Genomic DNA, 22,786 nt, shown 5'->3' with positions numbered 1-22,786 from the left:
GGAAAAATAAAAATCAAGTTTAAGTCATTTTATTCGACTTTACGTCTGTCCGCCACAAATATTGAAGTCGTAATATCACTAGATAAACGTTTAAAGCACATAAAATCATATTAAAATATATACAAGTATGTACTGTATTTACAGTACATGCATTCGTAAATTTAGATTACTTTTTTTTGTACTATATTAAAAACTAAAATTTATTTGTTTGTAAGCTTAAAATAGATTTTTATTAACCATATATTATTAAAAATGCATTAATAAATAAAATACAGAACCGGGAATGGTAATTTACGGTTTAGCCTAGTGATAAGTAGATTCGGAGACAAGTAAATTCGACTTACGTCGCTTTCCTAGAACCAATTACCGACGTAAGGCGAGGTATACCTGTATCTGAAATGAAATGCTCTCTCTCTCTCTCTCTCTCCCCGCTGGGGAATTTCTACAAATCCCTTCTTAGTGTGCATTCCCATAGCGTAACCTAACTGTGTACCAAATTTCGCTTCTAGGTTCTGGAACTTTCTAGAACATTCTCATTGAAGCGTCACACATTTTTAAAGTCAACCACTTTCAAACCCCATATCTCTCACACCCTTGTAGAGACGCAACCACCATTGTGCACAACGGGAGACTTGGGGCTACTACCACACAAACACCATTCATGTGCGATGTGTAGTTTTGGCTGAAGTGACGTATAGGCACAAACATGTCCGTATATATATAGAGCTCTGCGCCACGTAACACGCAACAAACAAAATGTTCGCTCGTTTGGACAGCCTGTGAACACGCGCTACTCCATTGCTGCAGCTGCGCGCCCAAACTATTTTCTGTCAGTGTTTGCCACGAACACGAAGGGTTTTGTCGGCGCAGCATTCTTTAATTCCGATGCTCACGCACGCATTGGTACTGATACGAGTGATACAAAATGATCTTTACGAATCTTAAACATAAAACATAAGTTTATAACACACAATTGACAAAAAGTTAATATTTCCAAAACTCGGGGCTTTTTTAAACGCCGCGGGACGCGGGACAAATTGTTAAAAGTCGGGACTGTTCCGCCAAAAGCGGGTCGTCTGGTCACCTTAACCTAGCGCCAATCCGCTTTATTTCTTTAGCTTCTGTTGACCTATCCTAAATCCCTCCAGTTTTAGGGGAAAACAGAACGGTTTTAGGCTAAATCTTTTTCCGGCGAAACTTGTGCACGATGGGTAATAGCATCAGATCACAAGGCAGTTTTACAGTAAATTTAAGACTATCCTAAACATTACCCGAAGAGGTAATGTTTAGTTAAAATTACCCTAGAAACGGCAGCACCGAGTGCCGATGAACTACTTTACTAACCGAAATCGTTAACTTAACGCCCGAAAACCGTTTTACGCATCTCGGCTTCGATCAATAAAGTGAGTTTACATTTTTATTTTAGTCTTTATAAAAAGTGACGAATAAAGTAATATTCGGTAAATTAAATTCCTGTACTAAAAATAATTATCGACATTAAATGGTTTTTGTGTTCAAAAGTATAAAGGCGGTGATTATAATTTTTTCCGTGGACATACGCATTTTTCGCCGGATGCTCGCCCTCTGGTATTTAAAAACAAAATCATTCGACTGAGTCGTTTAATTCATTCTTGTGTATTTTCTTTTTTTAACTCTTTTTGCCCCCTGCCAAGAGGGCCTTTTATAGCGGGCCCATTATTGGTTCGGCCAGGCCCACAATGGGGCGACCGGGTGACGAGGGACGAGACCCGACATATCCGAACGGACCACCCCCCGAAAAATTCCTGGGGATTCTTTGACCCGTCCGGATTTATCAGCAGTAAAGATGAATAGCGATAGAAAAAGCAAAGCTTTCTGTTTCGTTCCAAATTGCAATTTAAAAGCCTTACGGGAGCCTGATATAATTTTTCGTCTATTCCCACACGAAAAACACATGATTATTCGGAAATCGGTCGGCTGTATTTATGAGCTCCGAATTCTGAAAGAGTGGATTAGACTTTTAATTAATTAATTAAGAAGTGGCGGTTTCCCGATTGTCCGGCTGTACACGAACAAGTTATACTGTCAATTTTAAAAAATATTTTCTTAAAGTTTAACAAAATTTGACTTCAATTTTGTTTCTTGAACAAATGTTTGAGACCTCTTGAAAGTCGAGACCCTAAGCAATAACTTACGTAGCTTTTTACTTGTAAGGACAGATGACAAAGCTGATGTTTTTTTAACACAAAGAGCACAAATATGTATAAAACGATTTCGCTCATTTGTTTCCGTACCGCATAATGACGTGTTCCACTAGCAATAATTGTTTTCCTTCTATAAAATTTCTCGATAAACAGCTACAAGCGGCATATATCATTACGTCGGACAGTAATATATGATTAATTTTACATTTCTAGTTACAAGCGACCCAGGTAAAGTAGCCATTTTGTAAAAATGCAGCGTCCTGTATAGTTCATGAAAAACGCGAGTAAGCGCATTCACTGCCATGCATATTTATTTGTATAGTCTAGTAAACAGTTTTTGTACTTTTGTAAAAAACTGTTTACTAGACTATACAAATAAATTTCTAGTAACAGTTTTTGTACTTTTGTACAAAAACTGTTACTAGAAATACAGAAATCAGTTATCATATCCGCAGAATGTTCCTTACAGGATTTTCATAGAATACAAACGATCATTTTAAAATCTGAAAGAAAGATGAATCGAGAGATTGCCAAACATTTGGACAGATCTGCAATCGTATTTGACAATTTTATTTTAATAACTGATAAATCGATGGCATCAAAAAATCAACCGAAGACCATCAAAATTAACAGCTAGACACCACGTGATATTATCCGGGAAATTTCCAACAACGATACAAATTTGACATCTTTGTGGTCACGTCCAGACAGTTCTATAAGCCAGTCAATTTTCATGGAGTTTAAAGGTTTCCAAACTACTACAGCATAAAAAGAGAAAGAGCCAGACAACTCTAAATGTTAGACAAAAAAATTTTACACATGAAATTGGACCACAAAAATGATGTCCTGGACCACCGGATGGAGACAGGTCGTGTTTAGTGATAAAATAAAATAAAAAAATCTAGCAACGCGTTGCGTAACTTTCCCGGCTTTTATGACATTCTATTTTAAATATAACATTTGCATTATTAATCAAATAACTAAAATTATACGTGGCGCCATCTGTTAGGAGATTTTGTTATAAAAATTTATATATTTTTAATTATTATAAAATGCAAAAGACCTAATTTTGAGAGTAGAGATAAATTTACTAAATTACTGTAAATGCTAACAACAAGTAAAATCTTCATTAAGTCTGACCTCTGGCGAGATATGACACGTCACCACCGTCTATCTCTCCATACTCTTGACCTTTCACAACCAAAATTTAATATCATTAATGCACCTTATATAGAAGCTACCGCGCCAAATTTCGTTTCTTTATATTCACCTCGTCCCGAGATATTAAGCGAAACAGATTCAAACACACACAAACACACATCCACGGAATTTTGACAGCGGATGGCCGATCGGTCCAGGTGACAACCCACCGCTCTGGGGACCCGGGATCGAATCCAGACGGGTCAAAGAATTCCCGGGAATTTTTCGGGGGTGATCCGACCGGATACGTCGGGCCCCGTCCCTCACCACCCGGTCGCCCCATTGTGGGCCAGGCCCAACTCATAATGAGCTGGCTAAAAGAGTTCTCTAGTGCCCGTAGGGCAGAAAAGGTTTTTTAAAAAAGAAAGATACCAATACATATACAATAAAGCATCGATTATCCGAATGTGGTTTAATTTTTCGGATAACCGATTATGTGCGAAAAATTATATTAACCTATCCCATGCTGGAATTCGTTCATTCTTCTTGTTCTTCTTCTTCTAATGTTCATATGGAGAGACTAGCATGAAATTCGTTGAAATCCTGGCACCTTCTTAAGTACCATTTCACGGTCGAGCCAGTGCTGCCAGCTAAAACACGCGCACCAAAAAAATAATATTGGAGTAGCCCAAGATATAGCCAAAGATTGCAGCGTCATAGCACTAGCGAAAAATTGAAATTTGCCGACCGGAAAACTTTCGGTTAATTGACATTCGGATAATCGATGCTCTACTGTATATTAATCCATAAACCTTCCCACAGAAAGCTGTGATTTTCCATTAAATACTTTAAATTCTAAGTGAAACAGTTTGCAAATACTCGTATTTATAGTCGATACGAAAACTAAAACGTTTCAATGAAAATCTAAAACAGGCAAACTAAATGTTTAGTTATTAATTAAAAAGTCATTAACTTTAACTTTTGGGGAGTTGGGATGGAATAAAGTTTGAGCGATAGCATTAATTATTTTTAAAAGTCCTTTAATTCGGTGACATAAAAGCTGGCAACCACAGCAGAGACCAGGGAACAGATATCGATAAAAGTATACAACATTCGGAAGAAAATATTTCGTTCAAAATAGCCATTTACCGATACGAGTATCTTATTAGAAACATATAGGATCATTTTTCGTCAAAGTAATGGTTTGCTCACTATTAAATAACACTAGATTAGTAAATAGATTACCGAATTTCATAAATTTTCTAAACACGTAATTATTTCAACTTATGAATTTGCCCGGTTTCAGTTTGGTCGCTGCTAAATAATTTACACTCAACTCTGTTAGAATCTCACCTCTAGAACGTGCTCCTCTTTCTTCTCTCGATCCAAAGGGAGGGACGCGGTCGAAACAATTCCTGAAAAATAAAAGTATGCCAATCAAGCGTGCCAATAGCTTCTCCTCTCGGGGAGTAGGCGCAGACTCTCCACTATGGCCATGGTGTGGCCGATGTCCGACGATTCGCGGAGCGACGCAATCGCAATCCTACCTGCCTACACACCCGGCGCCAAACGGAAGGCGATTTGCGACGAATTATGGGCAAAACTTTCAACTTAAAATAAAGTTTCAAATACAAACGTAAATCGAAAAATACATTTTTTTAACATTTAATGCTAATATCTTATCCGACCCACCACTATTTAAAGCCGTTTGCTTCCGTACTTGTATTTTTATATTTTCGTTTTAATAATTTGGGCCTTTTTTGTCATAAAGAATAGGACGGCATCCGACATCTTCCAGCTTTTGGATAGCGGTACCGGACAGTCTAACATTTGCCATTTTTGCATCTTTTGGAAATTTCCGTACCGCGCCGTACGTAGTGCCCAGGACGACGCGGCGTACGTTCGGAATTACCAGTGCCGATGCGGTGTACGTTCGGAATTACCAGTGCCGATGCCCGTCGTCCTGTCGGTACTCCGCGGCCAAAGTACTGGAAGGCGATTCTACCGCGCACGAGCGACAAAGGCGACGGAACGGGCCGCAAAGGCGCTAAGTGAAGAGCCGGAGTTAAAACCCCGAGGTGGCGAGTAAGAGGTCTGAAATTCGACGTAAATACTTACCTCGGGCGGGGTCTATAGAGAAGTATCGGTCGGAATCCCCGGACGAAATAGAATAGACGACGGTCTGACGGGGATTAGAGTCCAGATCGAAGGCGTTCAGCTTGACCACGGCAGTTCCCTCCGGAGAATTTTCGGGCACTTGGGCGTAATACACGGGCTCGAAGGTCAGGGGAACGTTGTCGTTCTCGTCGGTCACTTCCACGTACAGGTAGAGGCGAGAGGAGGCGGGCACCGCCGCTCCGTCTCTGGCGTGAACGGTCAGCCAATACCCTGAAGCTGTCTCTCGGTCCAGAGGACATCGGGTCCTCACCTCACCTGCCACAAACAAATTTAAGTACAACGTTAACCGTCGATGGGTAAAACTTTTCCGAGCGGTGTCGCGAGAACGGCATTCCTTCCGGTCGCCCATCCGTCGCGGTATTTGTTCCGCTCGTTCTATTCCCTCGGTTTTACGAAAGGTACAATGTCTAAAATAACACCGGTTTCCAGGAAATAACACAACGCTAACAGCCTGAAAAACGTTACAAAGAAAGGGAGAGAGCAGACCTTGGAAATAAAGGGAAAGCATTCTACAAAAAATACACAACTGGGGCATTCATAATAAGTTAAAATTTAATACTACGAAAACCAAATACCTTGTGATTAATAAGCCTAGACATCCTCATCTCTACCGGCGCGTGCCATTAATTAATATGAATGGAAAAGTCATAAAAGTTGAAAAGTCTGTTCAGTATCTCGGAGTCACATTAGACCATCGGCTAGCTTGGAACGAGCTCATAGAAAACAGTAAAAAATACGGGCCTAATCTTTCAGGCATTTTCTCAAATAGCCCGCAAAACCTGGGGGTACGACTCCAAGATTCTAGACATTATATATGAGAAAATATTTATTCCTATTGTTACATATGCGTGCGACAGCTGGGGATGGGCAATTAAGAAAGTGCACCCTAAAAGGAAGATTATCTCTGCCCAATGTACAGCCCTTATATCAATTACGAAAGCCTACCGCACTTCATCCAACATCACTCTACAAGTCATCTTTCGAAAACTTTCAGTAGACAAAATTACTGAACTTAACTCCAAGATCAAAAACCTAAAGTGGAGGCACAACATCCTGATTATCTCCGAAACATACTATGCATCTGATCTTGAAAAAAAACGCCCCCTATTCCCAAACTGTTTATCCCGGTTCTTTCAAACGAGTCACCAGCCTTAGTGACACTGACCCCCATCTTAAAGTATTCACGGACGAATCTAGAATAGGATAATATAGGCTGCTGCTTCGTGGCAAGACATGCAGATCTTCCATCTACAATATCGTCTGGAAAAGCAGAGTAATAACTTCCAGACAGAGCTTTACGCTATTCAAAAGGTTCTTGAATGGACGATAAGGAAGTATACTAATACTAAAATTGCGATTATAACAGACTGCTCCTCAGATGTTGCGCTTATATACAGCACCAGACTACATCCTACAGCGGCAGAGATTCGCAAATTAATTGTGCAGTCGAACACTTACATCATTTCTTGGATACGACCCCACGTTGGTACACTGAGCAACGATAGGGCATATACATTAGCAAAATCCGCAGCCTTGGATCACAATATACCTGTTACGTATAATAAGTAAGGCATTTATAAAAACTCTTGTTTGGAATGATCTAATACAGGAGTGGCAAGAAATTTGGGAGAACAATAATAATACCAATAGTGTTACAAAGCAATTCATCCCTAATGTCAAGCAATTTTACTCTCTTAAATGGTTTACCCTGGATTACTATATAACAATCACAATCACAAAAATTTGAAAAGTTATCTTCAGAGGTTCAAAGGATATCCCAACAAGGACTGACCAATATGCGGTATGGAAGATGGAGCCCTACATTACACCTTTGACTGCGAAATCGAAAGACAACTAATTCGAGCGCTGATTACGCAACGCAATGGTCATTGGCCCTGTAGCGCCAGGATCTACTAAGTACTAAAGAAATCTTCGACATTTTTTGCCAATTCACTATAACATATCATAGGCATTCTATGGAGACTGTAAATAACAGGTGACCGATCGGTATTTGCTACTGAATCCAACCCCTGCATTACCACTGCAGCCTAGACGATATATCTTTTAATGTCGGCTTTATTGTGCACAGAACTACTGCAACTGATGTTTTTAGCTCTACTGTGTATACTATGAACTTTTTCTTATCTAAATATATAAAATCACTTGTCCTGACTGACTGAATGACTGATTCATCATCGTCCAGAGCAAACCGCTGAACGTAAAGAGGTGAAATTTGATACACAGTTAGGGTACGTCACGAAAATGCACACTAAAAAGGAATTTTTCGATATCCCCCGGGAGAGAAGGACGGGATTAAGCTTTCGACAATGGAAGTATTAAGTAACAATGGAAGTATCAACAATGGAAGTGTTAAGAATGGAAGCGTTACGTAACAATGGAATTGTTAAGAGGAAGCGACGTGCAAGATGCAGATGCAGTTCTTTTCGTTTTGCGGGAAATCGAATATATTTTTAGGCCCATCTAAAAATTCTTTAATTAGTCCGGAAACAGGGGGACCCAATTCTCGCATTCTGTGAAAACGGGTAAGATTGACTATAACGTAATAATATTAATCTTCGCTATCGTTACTTTTGCCCGAGCAACGCCGGGCCTACCTGCTAGTTTCTTATAAAATCCACCCAATAACATTAACAGAAATAGGAGTTAATTTCCAATGATTTATAATCTTAAAAAATAATAGCAAAATTATGGATAAATGGAAATTTGCCTAAAGTTCTTAAACCGTACGTGTCATAATACGTAAAATACGTATTATTTATATTATTTATATACGTAAATATTTTATGTATTACATAATACGTAAAATACACAATTATATTTGAAAACATAACAAGTTATATTGGATGAAAAAAATCTTTTACTGTCATTTTGTGACTACTACCGAATGCCTTAAAAATATGTTAACACTAGCCGTTAGCCGCGACTTCGCCCGCGGGAGTTTTGCAAGCAAACCCCATTTATATTCAGTATTTCAACAATCATAGTAATTGTTATATAACACCTACCGCTGAAAATAATGAAAATTGCCGAAAATCAAACTAACTGTTTTCAATTTGATCAATCGCTCTATAATCGAACCAATATGCAATAACAAATTCGAATTTAAAACGGTTCGAACATTTGGTTGAAAAATCAAAAATATATAAAAATATTTATAACAATATCTGAAATGTTATCAATTTAATACACCTAAGTACTCAATAAAGACTAAGGCCCTGTACACACTAGGCGTTTTTCAACGCGCGTTAAACGCGCGTTTAAAAGCGCGCGTTTAACGCGCGTTTAAAAGAACCAAGAGTTCTATGTAGCCGTACACACTCAAAAGCCAAGCGCGCGTTAAACGCGCGTTTTGCGAGCGCTTATAGATTTTTGTTAAAACGCGCGTTTTGCGAGCGCTTTACGGGCGCTTTGAGATATATGTGCTGCCATGTTACCGTACATGCGATCGCGCGTTTTGCGGGCGTCAGCCGAGCGCTTTGAGATATATGTGCTGAAATGGAGAACGATCATTTCGATACTGATCTATTTATTGATGAAATCTAAAAGAGACCAACCATCGTCAAAGGATTTTATAGATATTTTAAAAGAATTAAAAAACTTGAATTTATTTTGTCTTAGTTTTGGATACAACGTCGCAAACATTTCATGCGTCAGTCTATCTGGTAATATTGGGTGCACCCAAAATTCTCTTTGCCTCCGCCGTCGTCTTTTATAGCGACGATAGAGGAGCCACACACAAGCAATCACTTCCACATCCATTTCCAAACCGAGCCAGTGCGCATGCTCCGCTAAACGCTCGTTAGCTCGGCGTTCGACGAGCGTTTAACGCGCGTTAGCTCGGCGTTCGACGAGCGTTTAACGCGCGTTGAAAAACGCCTAGTGTGTACAGGGCCTAAAAGCGCGCGTTTAACGCGCGTTGAAAAACGCCTAGTGTGTACAGGGCCTAAACGTAGTTGAAAACAAAAAATCGCATCTAAAATAGTACAGTAGAAACCGTTCTTCCGGTTAAGCCTTAAACCTCTCCCTCTCCCCCCCCCCCGCGAGGGAATTTCGAAAAACTTCTTAGTGTGCGTTTTCATGACGTACCCTAACTGTGTACCAAATTTCACCTCTTTAGGTTCAGCGGTTTGCTCTGGGCGATGATGAATCAGTGAGTCAGTCAGTCAGTCAGGACAAGCAGTTTTATATACCTTGTATTTAGATAACTTTTTATTAAAATAGTTGTTATTAGTGGGATGGATGTGTCTGAAGAGAAGCATCAAGATTATTGATATTCGGTTGAAAATTGGTAAGTTTTAGTCGCAAATCACCACGGTTTTCCGAGTTCAATCTGTTCCTCCATTTCGTCAAAATTGTGTTCGCGTGGCTAAAACCAGCTTCTACCACGTATGAAGTTGGGAATGCGAGTAAGAAAGGTTCGGCTTCTGCTCCGAGCTTGGGATATTTAGTGGCAATATTGTTATTGCTCCAAAATTCACTGAGATTTTTATTTTTAAACAACGCTTTAGCTTCGAGATCTACACATATTTCATTCAGTTCATCTACTAAGCCAGGTTCACTGCGGCCTGATGGCCGAGCGGTTAAGGTGGCAGCCTACCGCTCTGGGGACCCGGGCCCGAATCCGAACGGGCCGAAAAATCCCCAGGAATTTTTCGGGGGTGGTCCGTTCGGATATGTCGGGCCCCGTCCCTCACCATCCGGCAGCCCCATTGTGGGCCTGGCCGAACCCATAATGGGCTTGCAAAAAGACGCCCTCTTAGTGCCCACAGGGCGGAAAGAGTTAAAAAAAAGCCAGGTTCACTACCTTCATTATTTTTATATCAAATGGATTAGCGAACCATTCGGGAAAATGCATATTCTCCGAGTCTTCGAAACGTGCTTTAAAGTCTTCTCTTAATTTATCAAGATGTTTAATATATATCTCCAAATCACGGTCGGAAAACTTTTCATTTTCTTTTAGTACTCGCGAGTTTGAAAAATATTTAAAATCGGATCGTGTCAGTGAAGATTTAAATAACTCCATTTTTACTCGAAAGGCGACTGTGATTATTCGAGCTTGAACAATTGTAACGTTTTTCCTTGAAAACGCTTCTGTACTATATTAATGATTTTCGATATACAGTAGAGCGTAGTTTATCCAAAAGTCAGTTATCCGAAAGAATTCCAGTCGGCAAATTTAAATTTTCGCTAGTGCTGTGGCGCTGCAATCTTTGGCTATATCTTGGGCTACTCCAATATTTTTTTTGTTGATGCGTGTGTTTTAGCTGGCAGCACTGACACTTTTGTATGGTGTCGAATCGAACGCTTTTGATACTACATTAACTTCTAAAGTATAATTTTTTTGTTTTTATATTTTTTAATAAATTTGTTTTGTTTGTAAAAGTAAAGAAATAATTTTTAACGATACAATAGCCACGATTATTTTAAAAAGTTTACGTTAGGCTTAACATTGACGAAAATTCAACGCGAAGCGACACGCAACGGAGAAAAATTTCAACACGGGATAGGTTAATATATTTTTTGTACACAATCGGTTATCCGAAAAATAACTTATCCGAACAACCCCAGTCCTCAATTGATTCGGATAAACGAAGCTCTACTGTATTACGATATTTTATCTGTAAAGGACAAAATATCTACGTTTAGATATAAAATACTTAGAGTGACAACCCTACCAGAATGTAACAGTGCAACCAGTGGCGGCCCTAGCCAGGTTTTCAGATGGTGCGAGATCTCATTGTGGCTTCCCCCTGTAGAGACTAAACTGATAACGTACATTTTTCGCATTATTAATAACTCAGACCTCCGAAAGATTAGTATAGGAATATTGTGGATGAGAAACGATACGACGGTAAATGGAGATAACTTGATCCTTATTAATTCAGACGTATCGCAAGCTGTTGACGTTTTTTCCCTCCCCTTCGTCGATGGAATCTCTTAATTTTAGGTTTTGTTTTTTTTTACTCTTTCCGCCCTGTGGGTACTAAGAGAGCCTCTTATAGCAGGTCCATTATGGGTTCGGCCAAGCCCACAATGGGGCGACCGGGTGTGAGGGAGGGGCCCGACATATCCGAACGGACCACTCCCCGAAAAATTCCTGGGGATTCCTTACCCGTCCAGATTCGATCCTGGGTCCCCCAGAGCGGTCGGATGCCACCTTGAGCGGTCGGATGCCACCTTGATCGCTCGGCCATCCGGCTTCTTAATTTTAGGTTATGGAGATATAGCACGCATTTCAGGATCATGTTTTATATTCTCACAACCCAGCTCACTCTTGTATAAAATCTATAGCATTGTACTAGTATGGACGAGAAACAATAACAGTGAAAAAAAGCAATAGTTCTTTCACAAGGCAATATTTATTTAATTTCTTTCATAAAGCGATATTCATAACAATATTTATTTAAACTGCTATGGCACAGACAACGCTCACATCACGCAAAAGACAAATTTACATCATAAATTAATTTAAAATTGAAATAAATTAAGATAAAAATAGATATTTTGGCGGGTAGGGTTAAGTAGTAATAAGGTGATCGGGTTTTATTTTTTTTCGCAGACGATCTATCGTTGCATTTTTGGCGCCTTCACTATGATGGCGCCCGGTGCGGTAGCACCGTTCGCACCGCCCTAGGGCCGCCCGAGAGCAACGTATGTCTGTTTATAATGAACTACTAGCGTTCATAACACGTTTGTAACACTAGTACAGTTGCCAGATGCGTGAAAACAGAGTAACGCGTGCTTAAAGCGGCGTAGGCTAAGACAAATCTCAAGTTATAACTAAGGTAGTCAGTAATGTTGTTGATCATATCCGTATTTCGAATTTTTATTGAAATATTCTATTTTTTTCCTAGATAGTTTAATTGATCCTCTTTGGTATTAATCGACCCCCTTTCGACCCTCGTATATTAATCGACCCCCGAAAAACTCTTTCGACCACTTTGGGGACCCAAATTTAGATTCAAAATTTTGTTATACAGTGACGCACATCGAACACGTATAAGCGAACAACGAAACGATATACTTATTCGATATTCGCCAAAGAAATAGAGCGGGAAAGCAAGAAATAACGTCAAACTCAAAGCGGTGATGATCTTTACCTATCGTCTGACCGGAAAACGGCAGCCCTAATATCACGAGACAATCTCTCGATAAATAGTAATTGTCGGAAAAGTACTTTTATATGTATGGCTTTATGCACCGTTAGCGACTGGCCAGCTTTCTGGCTTTCGTCCAGAAGACGTCCACACCCGCATATTCGCGCACAAGTCTGTCTTTTGATTTACGTGACGCGCTCATATAAAATGGAAGGTTGTTTGATTTGAAACGCGGCCGAAGTTGTTAAAATTTTCCGTAAAAATTTGATTTTAGTGATTGTGATTTTTATAATTGGCTTGGAAAACGCTGCTAAAATATAAGTTCAATTACGTAGTACAGTTTTTTAAGTGTGAACAGGCATTAGCCAACCTGGTGTTTACGAAAATAAGATTTAAAATAAAAAGTTATCTTTTGCCAGGTTTCCGTTAAATGGTGAATGGTTTGCGATTAAGTGTTGCGATCGTCGAAACCAAACAATAACAGCATTTTGAAGAATGGCGTTCAGTTACAATAATGGTAGGAAATATTTATGACCAAATTCTTCCCTAACAATTTTGAAATTTCTTCCACATCTACAGAAAGCCGTAGGTAAAGAAACGAGCATTTAAAAAACATTCCAGTAGCCTACAAAATAAAAATTGCAAAGTTAGAAGACGAAACACTAACGCGAGATTCTAATGACTGCGTACCGTGTATTGTTTCCATTTACCAAAGAAAAAGCAAAAAGCGATAATTAACAAAACAAATATGTGAGCAGTTGCAAAACAAACTTGTACGAAAAAAGCAAATAACGTCCAAAATTTATAAAACACTCAAAACTTAGAAAATAATTTTAATGCGCTTCTATAATCATTGCATAAGATCTACAAAACGTTTTTCTAAGTATCAACTCTACGATAAAAAAGAACAATAAATATCAGAAGCGAAAAAGTTTGCTTTAACTGTTCGTTGTTATTCTAGTAAATACAGTTCATTAACTACTCGCTTCAAGTACGCTTCGGAAATAGTCGTCTAATATTGGTGGCCATCCTGGCCGTGTCTTTACGAAAATAAAAGATGAAATTAAAACTATGATACATTCTCTGCAAAGCCGCTTTATAATGGACGAAATGGCTATTAATCTCGATCGATCGAAAGAAACTGATTGGGACGGGAAAGAAATTGCGATTTATATCGATTTTCTGCCCGGAAATCTTAATGACGATGATCGAGCACTAGTATTTATAGTTACCGCAGACAACAAAGATTGGAAAATTCTCGTCCGTTACCGCTTAATTAATGACTTTTAAAGCGCAGTTGAAGCAAATCTCGCTTTAAGGAACATTTAAAGTAATTATATTCAATTGGTGCTCGAGCAATTGTAATAACACGTAAGGGATCCGCATCAAATATTTCTACGTATACATATTTGGAAATCAAAGTTGACAGAGAAGATATTAAAAAATTGCTTTTATTGCCTTCTACAAACGACACTAAAGTTTACGCATTTCTCGATACGGTTCGTACGCCGAAATTAGTCAGGAATCTTTCGGTCGAACGTAGTTTTAGATGCGCGCGAAAACGATGCCAGAAGTATTAAATGGCAATATAGATTAGTTAGAAAAATTACGGGTCAGGGCGAGGCAAATAAATTAAAAAGACACCGCATCGAATGGTGGAAGCAAAAAACGAAAGTGAATGTAGCTGTACAGGCTGAAAGTACAACTGTAACTAATGCATTTATATTTTGTAAACAAAACACCATCGAGGGTTCAGAGATTTGATTCGGCTGCTCAATTTACACTGTAAACGCTATTTGGTTGGCATAATTCTTGTCATCAAACAAAAAATCCAACTTGTAATAGAAATAAAGATAAATGTTTGAAAACTTATTAACGAAGGCATTGGCTATTTTAGTAAATTAAATTATTGTAATAAGAATTCGTTTCTTACAGAGAAAAGAAAAATTTCGATCATTTAGTTTAGAAACTGCTTAAAGTTGAAAAAAGGTACTATTAAATTATCTTTTAACAAAAAACTTGAGTCGAGACCGTATCGAATTATTCTTTACTGCCACCGGAAACAAAGATGGAAACATCAACAATTCTACTTCATTACAGTTTAGATCAATATATAAAAAATGTTTGCTCATCCCCGAATGCAATTTAATCGATAATAGTCAATTAAATTGCGCAAGCAGTTTCTCCGTTAGAATTATACGCAAAAGAGATTGCCGCCAGCAAATTATTATGAAAAATGAACGGAATTTAGTTATTGCTGGAAATATTGTAAAATACCGTAAGGCTGGAATTTTCATACTCGCGCGCAACTTCTGTTTAGAAATAAAACAAAAAGTACTTTGATCGGTACAAATAACCTAAACGGTCTTTCTGTTGCTCGGACGATGACGTAAAATGGATGGATCCGTTGTCGAAAAAGTTCCGAGTAATAGTTTTCCAGTAGACTGTAAAATTTCAGTACGAAACAATGGATTTCATTTCAACTACAACGTTACGTAATGACCATTTTTTACTGAATTTACTTCCACCAAGATTTGTAAAGACCCGTTGAAACAATTGTAATTCCTGTTAACATTGTCAAATTTTAATCATTAAAGCCAAAGGTGCGCCAGTACGGATAATACCGTACAGTACTTATAAAAAACTGTCTAGAAGAACATTTAGCAGTTCGAATGTAACCAAATCTTATATGATGACATTTCGGGACTTTGCGGAAGACGTTTCCTTTAAAAGTGCCGAAACTCGTCATTACGGTAATTTTGGCGCCGCGAGCAACTAACATTTGTAAAAGACCGAGGTATACTGTTCGAGAATGCTCGACGTCGGGAAAAATCACCGCGTGTAGTTAGTTGAAGGGTTCGACAGTAAATAACGGTAAGGGACACGTAATATATTTCAAGGAATGAAGAAAAGAAATTATCTGGAAAATGTCATAATTCTTTGGTTTAATTAACAGACGTGAACCCGAAACACGTTTTTACAAAATGTGTTGGAACAGTTTCCCGCTTCACTATAAACATTTTTTAACATTGTCCTAGCTCAAATAATGAGTAATTAAATAAATGTGCAATTTTACTTAACATTACTTACATCGTAATTGAATGCGCGGGTATCTCTCGTACAATGCGGTTTCGCTCTAACACGGTTCGAAAATCGGGGATATCTCCGGTACAACGCGATTTCCGGTTTCGCTCTAACACCGTTTGGGAAATTCCACAATTATATTTTTTTATTCGAGAAAGCATAATCGTTATCTCAAATTAACCCAGGGATTTTAGAATATTGAAATTTCGTTGTAGAAATAAATATAAAAATACAACGTTTAATAACATATTTTTCTTTTTCTTTTGTCATCCATAAAAAATTATGATAAAAATTTCAGAAATGAAGACGTTGCTGATATTTCCGATCGAGATCAACAAAATAGCTCAAAAGATGACGACACTTTGTAAAAAGAAAACGCCCGGGTTCAACTAAAATTCATTTTAACGGCTAATACGGAACTTTTAATTGCGCTCGTTAGCTAATTATCGATTGCTTTAATAAACATATTTCTTTAAGTAACGAAAAAGAACGGTATACTTTTGTTAACTTTTACAACCTAACCTTATATTTTGCACTGTTTGCATATTATACACTCCTTTGTTTCGTATAGCGCGGAGTCGTGTAACGCGCCGCTTTTCCGAAACGTAACTACCGTGTTATACGGGGATACGTGTACGGTAATTAACACTTTTTACATAGTTAAGTTACACGTTTAAGTACAGTATTTTTGAAGCGGTTAAAAGAAAGGTTTTTCTTCTCGTTTCCCGTGAAAAAGTAAGGGACTCGAGTAAGATATCTCGAGTTGGCAAATAAGGTGTCGGCTAGGGTTTCTCATTTCCCGGAATACCGGGAATTCCCGGGATATAATTAATTATTTTTAAGATATAAAATACATCTTAAAATCGAATGATATAATATTTTTCAATTTTAAGTAACTCGATACGTCCCGCAATCTCCAAAATAATATTAATAATGCCGCGTAAAATATGTATTAAAAATTACTTTTGAATTACGTAGAAATTTCCACAAATTGAAAAAATTGATTAAAGTTTGTTGGAAACCGTTTACAACAAAAATGCAAAATGAACTTAGATCAAACTTCTAACTTAAAAGGTAATTTTCGTTTTTTAAATAAAACATATTATAAAAATTTACAATAATATTTTGTATTAAGATTTTAAAAAGCAAAGATGGTCGATACTCCCAGCACTCGATTTGATTTTTATTTTACTAAAGAAAAGTTGCGCTACCGAGAATGCCCTTTTCGATTCAATCGTTTTTAATGCATTTAAGAGAAGACGGGTGTTACGTGTTTTTTATTTCTAGTTGGTTTTCGACACGCGTTAGAGTATCTCTTTCGCCGTTTAGTATTCTCCATTTGTCTACCTCGGCTGCATAGCGCTTATAGCCCGATAATTCGGCAGTTCGTTTGGCTTTACGAAAGTAAACTTCATACTCGCATACTACGCCCTCGTTTCTATCCTGGCCCAATTTGCGCAACTGGCATAATGCAGTTATCCAAGCTACCGGGCGCGGTTAAAAATTAAGACGGCGTAAACACAATTATTCCAGATATTACGGGTAAATAATTTTTGGGAGTCCTGTTACAAATTGGCTAAGTATTGATTATTAACAATCTATGACGTGCCATAATAAACTAAAACTTAAAAAACTAGTAAGCGGGCTTAAAATTAATAAATACAAAAGTATTCTGACAGTTTATAGATTTATAATTATACTTTCTATTTGCAAAATTTCCTCATCTTTAACACAAAATAAGAAAAAAGTGAATTTTTAAGAAATTTCACGGGTTAAAAAACAAAGAAACCCTAGTGTCGGCCTAATGCTCCCGGGAAGAGAAAAAAATCGTTGGGGACACGGTATACCGAATATGTCGGACTCCGTCCATCGCGAACCCGGCCCAATCAACGACGGATCCGCTAAAAAGGTGCTCCTAGTACTGGCAGAGCGAGTATTAATTAAAAAAGTCTTATTAAACTTTCAGAAAGTTATAAATACTATTTTATAATTTAAAATTAAAAAGTGAAGATACGGTGGCTCGGTATAGGAGTTACCATTTATTCGCTTTCATCGTTCCGGAATGCGAATGAAATTTTTAATTTTAAACTTAATCGCCATCCGGCCATATTCTACAATCGAATCGAAACTATTTTATAGCGTTACGTCTACCTCCGGTACTTCTGTATCAATTGTTTCCGGTATATAACAATTTCAATATACCGTATTATTTCATTCTAAACAAAATTACTACAGACAACGGCTGTTTTACGGGTTACGTCTCACTCTCGTAGCTTTAGTGGGTATTATCGAAACGTTTCCAGAACGTGTTTTTGAATTCTGCCACACGAGAGCGCCCATTAAGATACTGCTAGTTTTTCATCGGCGACACGCTTTATAAAACCAGTACAGATGGATATTACGCAGTCGTTGGCTGTCAATGCGGCCAGAGCTTGGTGTGTTCGAAACTGTACTCGATGTACTGTATACGAAAACGTGACGCGCGGAGATTCGGGGTTCCTACGCACCTGGAAAGTCGGGAAAAATCAAGGATTTTTATGTCCCGAAATTGTCAAAAAGTTGGAAAAAGTGAGGAAATTTGCCTCCTTGATCTTTTTGTTGACAATACGTTTGAGTAAGTGTAGTCGTCCGCAGACAGTAAGAAGTAATAATATAGTGCAATACAACTTACGAAAAGGGATGCGGAATATTTTCAGAACCCAAAATTTCTTCAAAAATTATAAATAATTTTAATTTTCATTTTTCATTTTAATAATTTTGATTTTGTAACAAAACACTTTTTGATTTTTTCGTTTATTAATATTTTATATTGTTCAGGAAATCTATTAAAGGATAAATTTAACAAATACAGTATATATTAATACTTTTGTACATGGATTATACAGGATTTGTTAATGAATGATAAAGGCTTTTTTTTCAAAGTCATAGATTTATGGTTGTGGATTAACAGAATAAACTATTTTATTTTTACTTTTAATAATTCGGCAATTATAAAAATATATATATAACTGTTAATTAGAAAAAATAACTAATTAAAAAGTTGGAGAAGCAATAGCATACGCGCATAGTAAGTCAAATGCATTTTTATTTTGTCCATGTGTTACGCTGTAAGGGAGGTGAGGGTTAGGAAATTTGAACAAAGTTGGTCGGGTAAAATCGTGGAATTTAAAACAAATATTGAGTAGGAACCCCGGAGATTGTCCGCGTATTCAATCGTTCCAGTTGCATTCATTTTCATACGAGGAAAATTTAAGAAGAGAGTGGGTAACCAGCCTGGCACGTACAGTACAATACAGTACATCCAGCTAGAAATTCTAGATAAATAATTTCGCCATCATTAGACCCGCAAGTCCGTACACAATGATTACTTGCGGATAGAGTTTGTGACGACTCTATATTTGTCTCAAGAACACAAATATTTTGCGACAATATATTAATTAATTAAACTTTCGTCTACTTTATCACTCGAAAAATAATTGAGTCAAGACTCCTAGCATTAAGCATTCATTAGGCTTTACTTTTAATAATATATTCAAATATAGCCGGATATTCCAAAGATGGCGATTCTCTCGAGTCATCTATTATTCTACGATTTTAAGGAACTTTTTGGTGAAAACAATTGTCCGTCCGAAATGGACTGGCAACACGCTACGCAGCACTTCACCAAACATTTTAAGTAAATTATCATCAAAACTACAACAGTGTCTTCTGTTACGTAACACGGTTTTCTGCGGAACGAATTAACAATAGAAGATATAAATTAAAAAATACAAGTTTGTAGAAGAAATTATGCAACAATCTGGAAATTTTGCATTAGACAATTTACGATATTCTGCGAATATTTTGCATTACTTTACGAATTAAACGGCAATATAAATATTCCTCGATAGGTAATAACACTGGAATAGTAGAAAAATTACAGAAGCCAATTTTGCTAATTACTTTCTACAAAAAAAAATAAATAGGATTTAGGTTTTCTTAATTTTACTTTAAACTTTTGCCAATTTTAAAAGATATTTCCCCGCCACGCACGAATGTTTTCTAACGTAAAGAAAAGAGCGCGCTCTTTTCTTTACGTTAGAAAACATTTATACTTTTGTAAAAACTACTGAAAATACTCTCTTTATAATTTAAAATATAAACACTCGTACAATTACTAATAAAATGGGCGTTGAATGAATTTCTATTAGTAATTTCGAAATCAATTATATTCTCAGTTCTATAGTTTGCAGTTCCGTAGTTCTCGCAGTATCTTAATGGCACCGCAGTACGAGAAAATACACGAACCTTCTCTGGAAACTTGCGGATAGTCGGAGCAATTTGTCTGCCCCGGGGTAGTTTCATTTTTGCCTCCGTAAGGGGCAAAAACACGAATACGCGTATACTCCGTCGGGCTCGGTTTCGTCCGAAGAAAAGGCGGAGTACGCGTGGTTAATTTAGTTAATCACATCTGAATTATTATCTTCTATTAAATATTTATATTTATTAAAAATTCTCGTAGAAATTAAGAAAAAAGACGTATCGTCTCATCGATCCGCCCGAGACAAACCGACCCAACGGCCAACAACGGTTGCGCCATCGTACAAATCAAGAATTCAAACCGCTAACGAGTAAGACGATTATTTACTAGAAATCGCATTTCCTCAAAATTACATTTTAACAATTGTTAAACCACTACTCGCCCGACTATATACATTACCGGCAGATGAGCCGGGCGTTGCTCGGGCAAAAAGTAACCGTAGCGAAGATTAAGATTCTTAGATTATTGTCGATTTTACCAGTTTTCGTCGGGTGCAAGAATTAGGTCCCCCCCTCTTCCGAGACTAATTTCCGCAAAAACGCAAAAAACCGCATCTAAAATACTATAATAGAAGCCGAATTCTTCGGGTTCATCCTTAATTCACCCTCTCCCCCTCCCCCCGGGGAGATTTCGAAAAATCCTTTTTTTGTGTACATTCTTGTGACGTACCCTAACTGCGTACCAAATTTCAACTTTCAGCTCGTAACCGTTTGCGCTCTGCGCTTATTATTATTATTATGACCCCATTTCGATTATATTGTAAGACTAGCTGTTACCCGCGACTTGGCCCGCGGAGGTTTTGCAAGCAAGCCCCATTTATATTCAGTATTTGAACAACCGTAGTAATTGTTATATAACACCTATCGCCGAGAATGACGAGAATTGCCGAGAATCAAATCGAACTGTTTTCAATTTGATGAATTTTCTGGAACGTTTACAATCGTTCTATAATCGAATCGATACGCGATAACAAATTCGAATTTAAAACGGTTCTAACATTTGGTTAAAACATCGAAATACCTTGTATATAAAAATATTTATAACAATCTGAAATGTTATCAATTTAATACACCTAAGTACTCGACGGAGACTAAACGTAGTTGAAAACAAAAAATCGCATCTAGTACGGTAGACGCCGTTCTTGGGGCTAGTCCAGGGGTGGCCAACAGTTTTTGCCCCCGGGCCGAATTGAAAAGAAAACTTTTTTCACGGGCCGAACCAGAGGCCACCCTAAGAAGATTTTGAGGCGGTGCGAGATCTCGTCGCAGTGTCACCCCGTAGAGACTAAATTGTACTGTACATAGAGATTACAGATGCATTTTTCACATGATCGCGCTTTATCAACGTTCTACGCTGTACTTACGAGATTTGTAATGGAGCGTTAACTCTAAACGCGTAGTGAGTTGTTAACCTTATTTTTAGGCGGTAGAATTTTTCATCCAGCTATTCGAACTCGAGTAGCTAATGTTGAAAGATTAATCGCGGGCCGCGTAAATTCATTAGACGGGCCGTATGTTGGCCGTGCCTGGGTTATGACTTAATCCTCTCTCTCTCCCCTCACCAGGAAATTTCGAAAAAATACCCTTCTTAGTGCGCGTTTTCGCCACGTACCCTAACTGCGTAACAAATTTCCTTTCTTCGCGTTCATCGGTTAGCTCCGGGCCATGATGAATCGATCAGTGACTCGGTCAGTCAGTCGGCACAAGTAATTTTATATATTTAAATACTATTATATAGTAATTAAATTTACCAACTCATCATACATACAAGACACTATTATACTACGCCACCAAAGAGTATACAATTTAGACCATTTTATTTATTAATATATACCGAAACTCATTTCGGCTATTTCGTTTCGAGACACTTCAGAACTGTAACATTAACACGCGTACAAACGGGTGTAAAAATCGACAAAACTTAATTTTTAGACCCGTTTGTACGCTAATGTCGGCGTACACTACTTACCCTTTAGTCTTTCCTACACCCTACAATACGGTTGGAGTTGGAGCAAATAAATTATTTAAATTTTATTTCGACGTATGGCTTTCTTGCGAAATAAAGAACGATAGTTACGGTTAAGCGTTGTATAGTACGACGGCGCCTTAGCAGTAATTAGGCGTAAAGAACAAACGGTGGGATAACGTCCGGACCCTAGGAATTTTACCTGGTCGGCCCGACGGGGGGCGTTACTATCCGCCGATTTTTAAAGAGTGTAAATAAACGTCACCCGTTACGCAGGTAAAGTTTTACACGAAATTAACCGTAAATGAATTTAATATACATTAAGTCGTATAGGGAATCTTAATTCGTATATAAATGTTACGTATTAAGTTATATACCCGGACGGAATAAAATATTTTATTTGCAAAATTTGTTTTAGACGAAAATTATAACGAATTTCGTTTATTTTTATAACTTTTCAGCGATTAATCGCTGTCGGCCCAGGGTTTTTAATATTTTCGTATCTGTCGTTTCGGTGGCGTACTTGGAGATTGGAAGTAGCCCATTTCGTCAAACGTTACGTGTTATTTATGCCTTGGCGTGACGGGTTCAGGCGCGCGCTACTGCCTCCGGTGGAACACAGACGCTGGGATTATTTAACCAATTAACGTATTTAAAGTGTTAAGTTATTAATATTGGAGGAGCCGCACCCGACCGTTTATTAAGTTGGACGGATGCGGCGTCCGCGGTCGTTGGCATAAATTACCGACCGATACCGTCCGAGTGTCGCGAGTAAAATCCGTCGTCTTCTGCCACCCTCCCGTTTTAATTTAAAGTTT

General features: G+C 37.9%; 1 protein-coding gene across 2 annotated transcripts in view; it reads right to left on the bottom strand.

Annotated features, from left to right (window-relative positions):
* Window positions 1-22,786, bottom strand: part of LOC111625115 (fat-like cadherin-related tumor suppressor homolog) — a 104,097-nt gene that overhangs the window by 55,942 nt on the left and 25,369 nt on the right. For both annotated transcript variants that reach the window (XR_002756685.1, XM_023368151.1), the window contains exons 3-4: window positions 5,442-5,756; window positions 4,677-4,738 (exon numbers count right to left, since the gene is read on the bottom strand). Coding sequence is in view for 1 of the 2 variants with exons in the window: in XM_023368151.1 (XP_023223919.1) it covers window positions 4,677-4,738; window positions 5,442-5,756 (377 nt within the window). In the remaining variant the exon portion in view is untranslated. The remainder of the gene's footprint in view (window positions 1-4,676; window positions 4,739-5,441; window positions 5,757-22,786) is intronic.

This window comes from Centruroides sculpturatus, unplaced genomic scaffold (genome assembly GCF_000671375.1).
Source record: "Centruroides sculpturatus isolate CEXI.00-Female unplaced genomic scaffold, Cexi_2.0 scaffold404, whole genome shotgun sequence".
In the NCBI taxonomy this organism is placed as follows: Eukaryota; Metazoa; Arthropoda; class Arachnida; order Scorpiones; family Buthidae; genus Centruroides; species Centruroides sculpturatus.
Note: the sequence above shows the minus strand (reverse complement) of the source record. Positions and strands in the feature narration are given on the sequence as shown.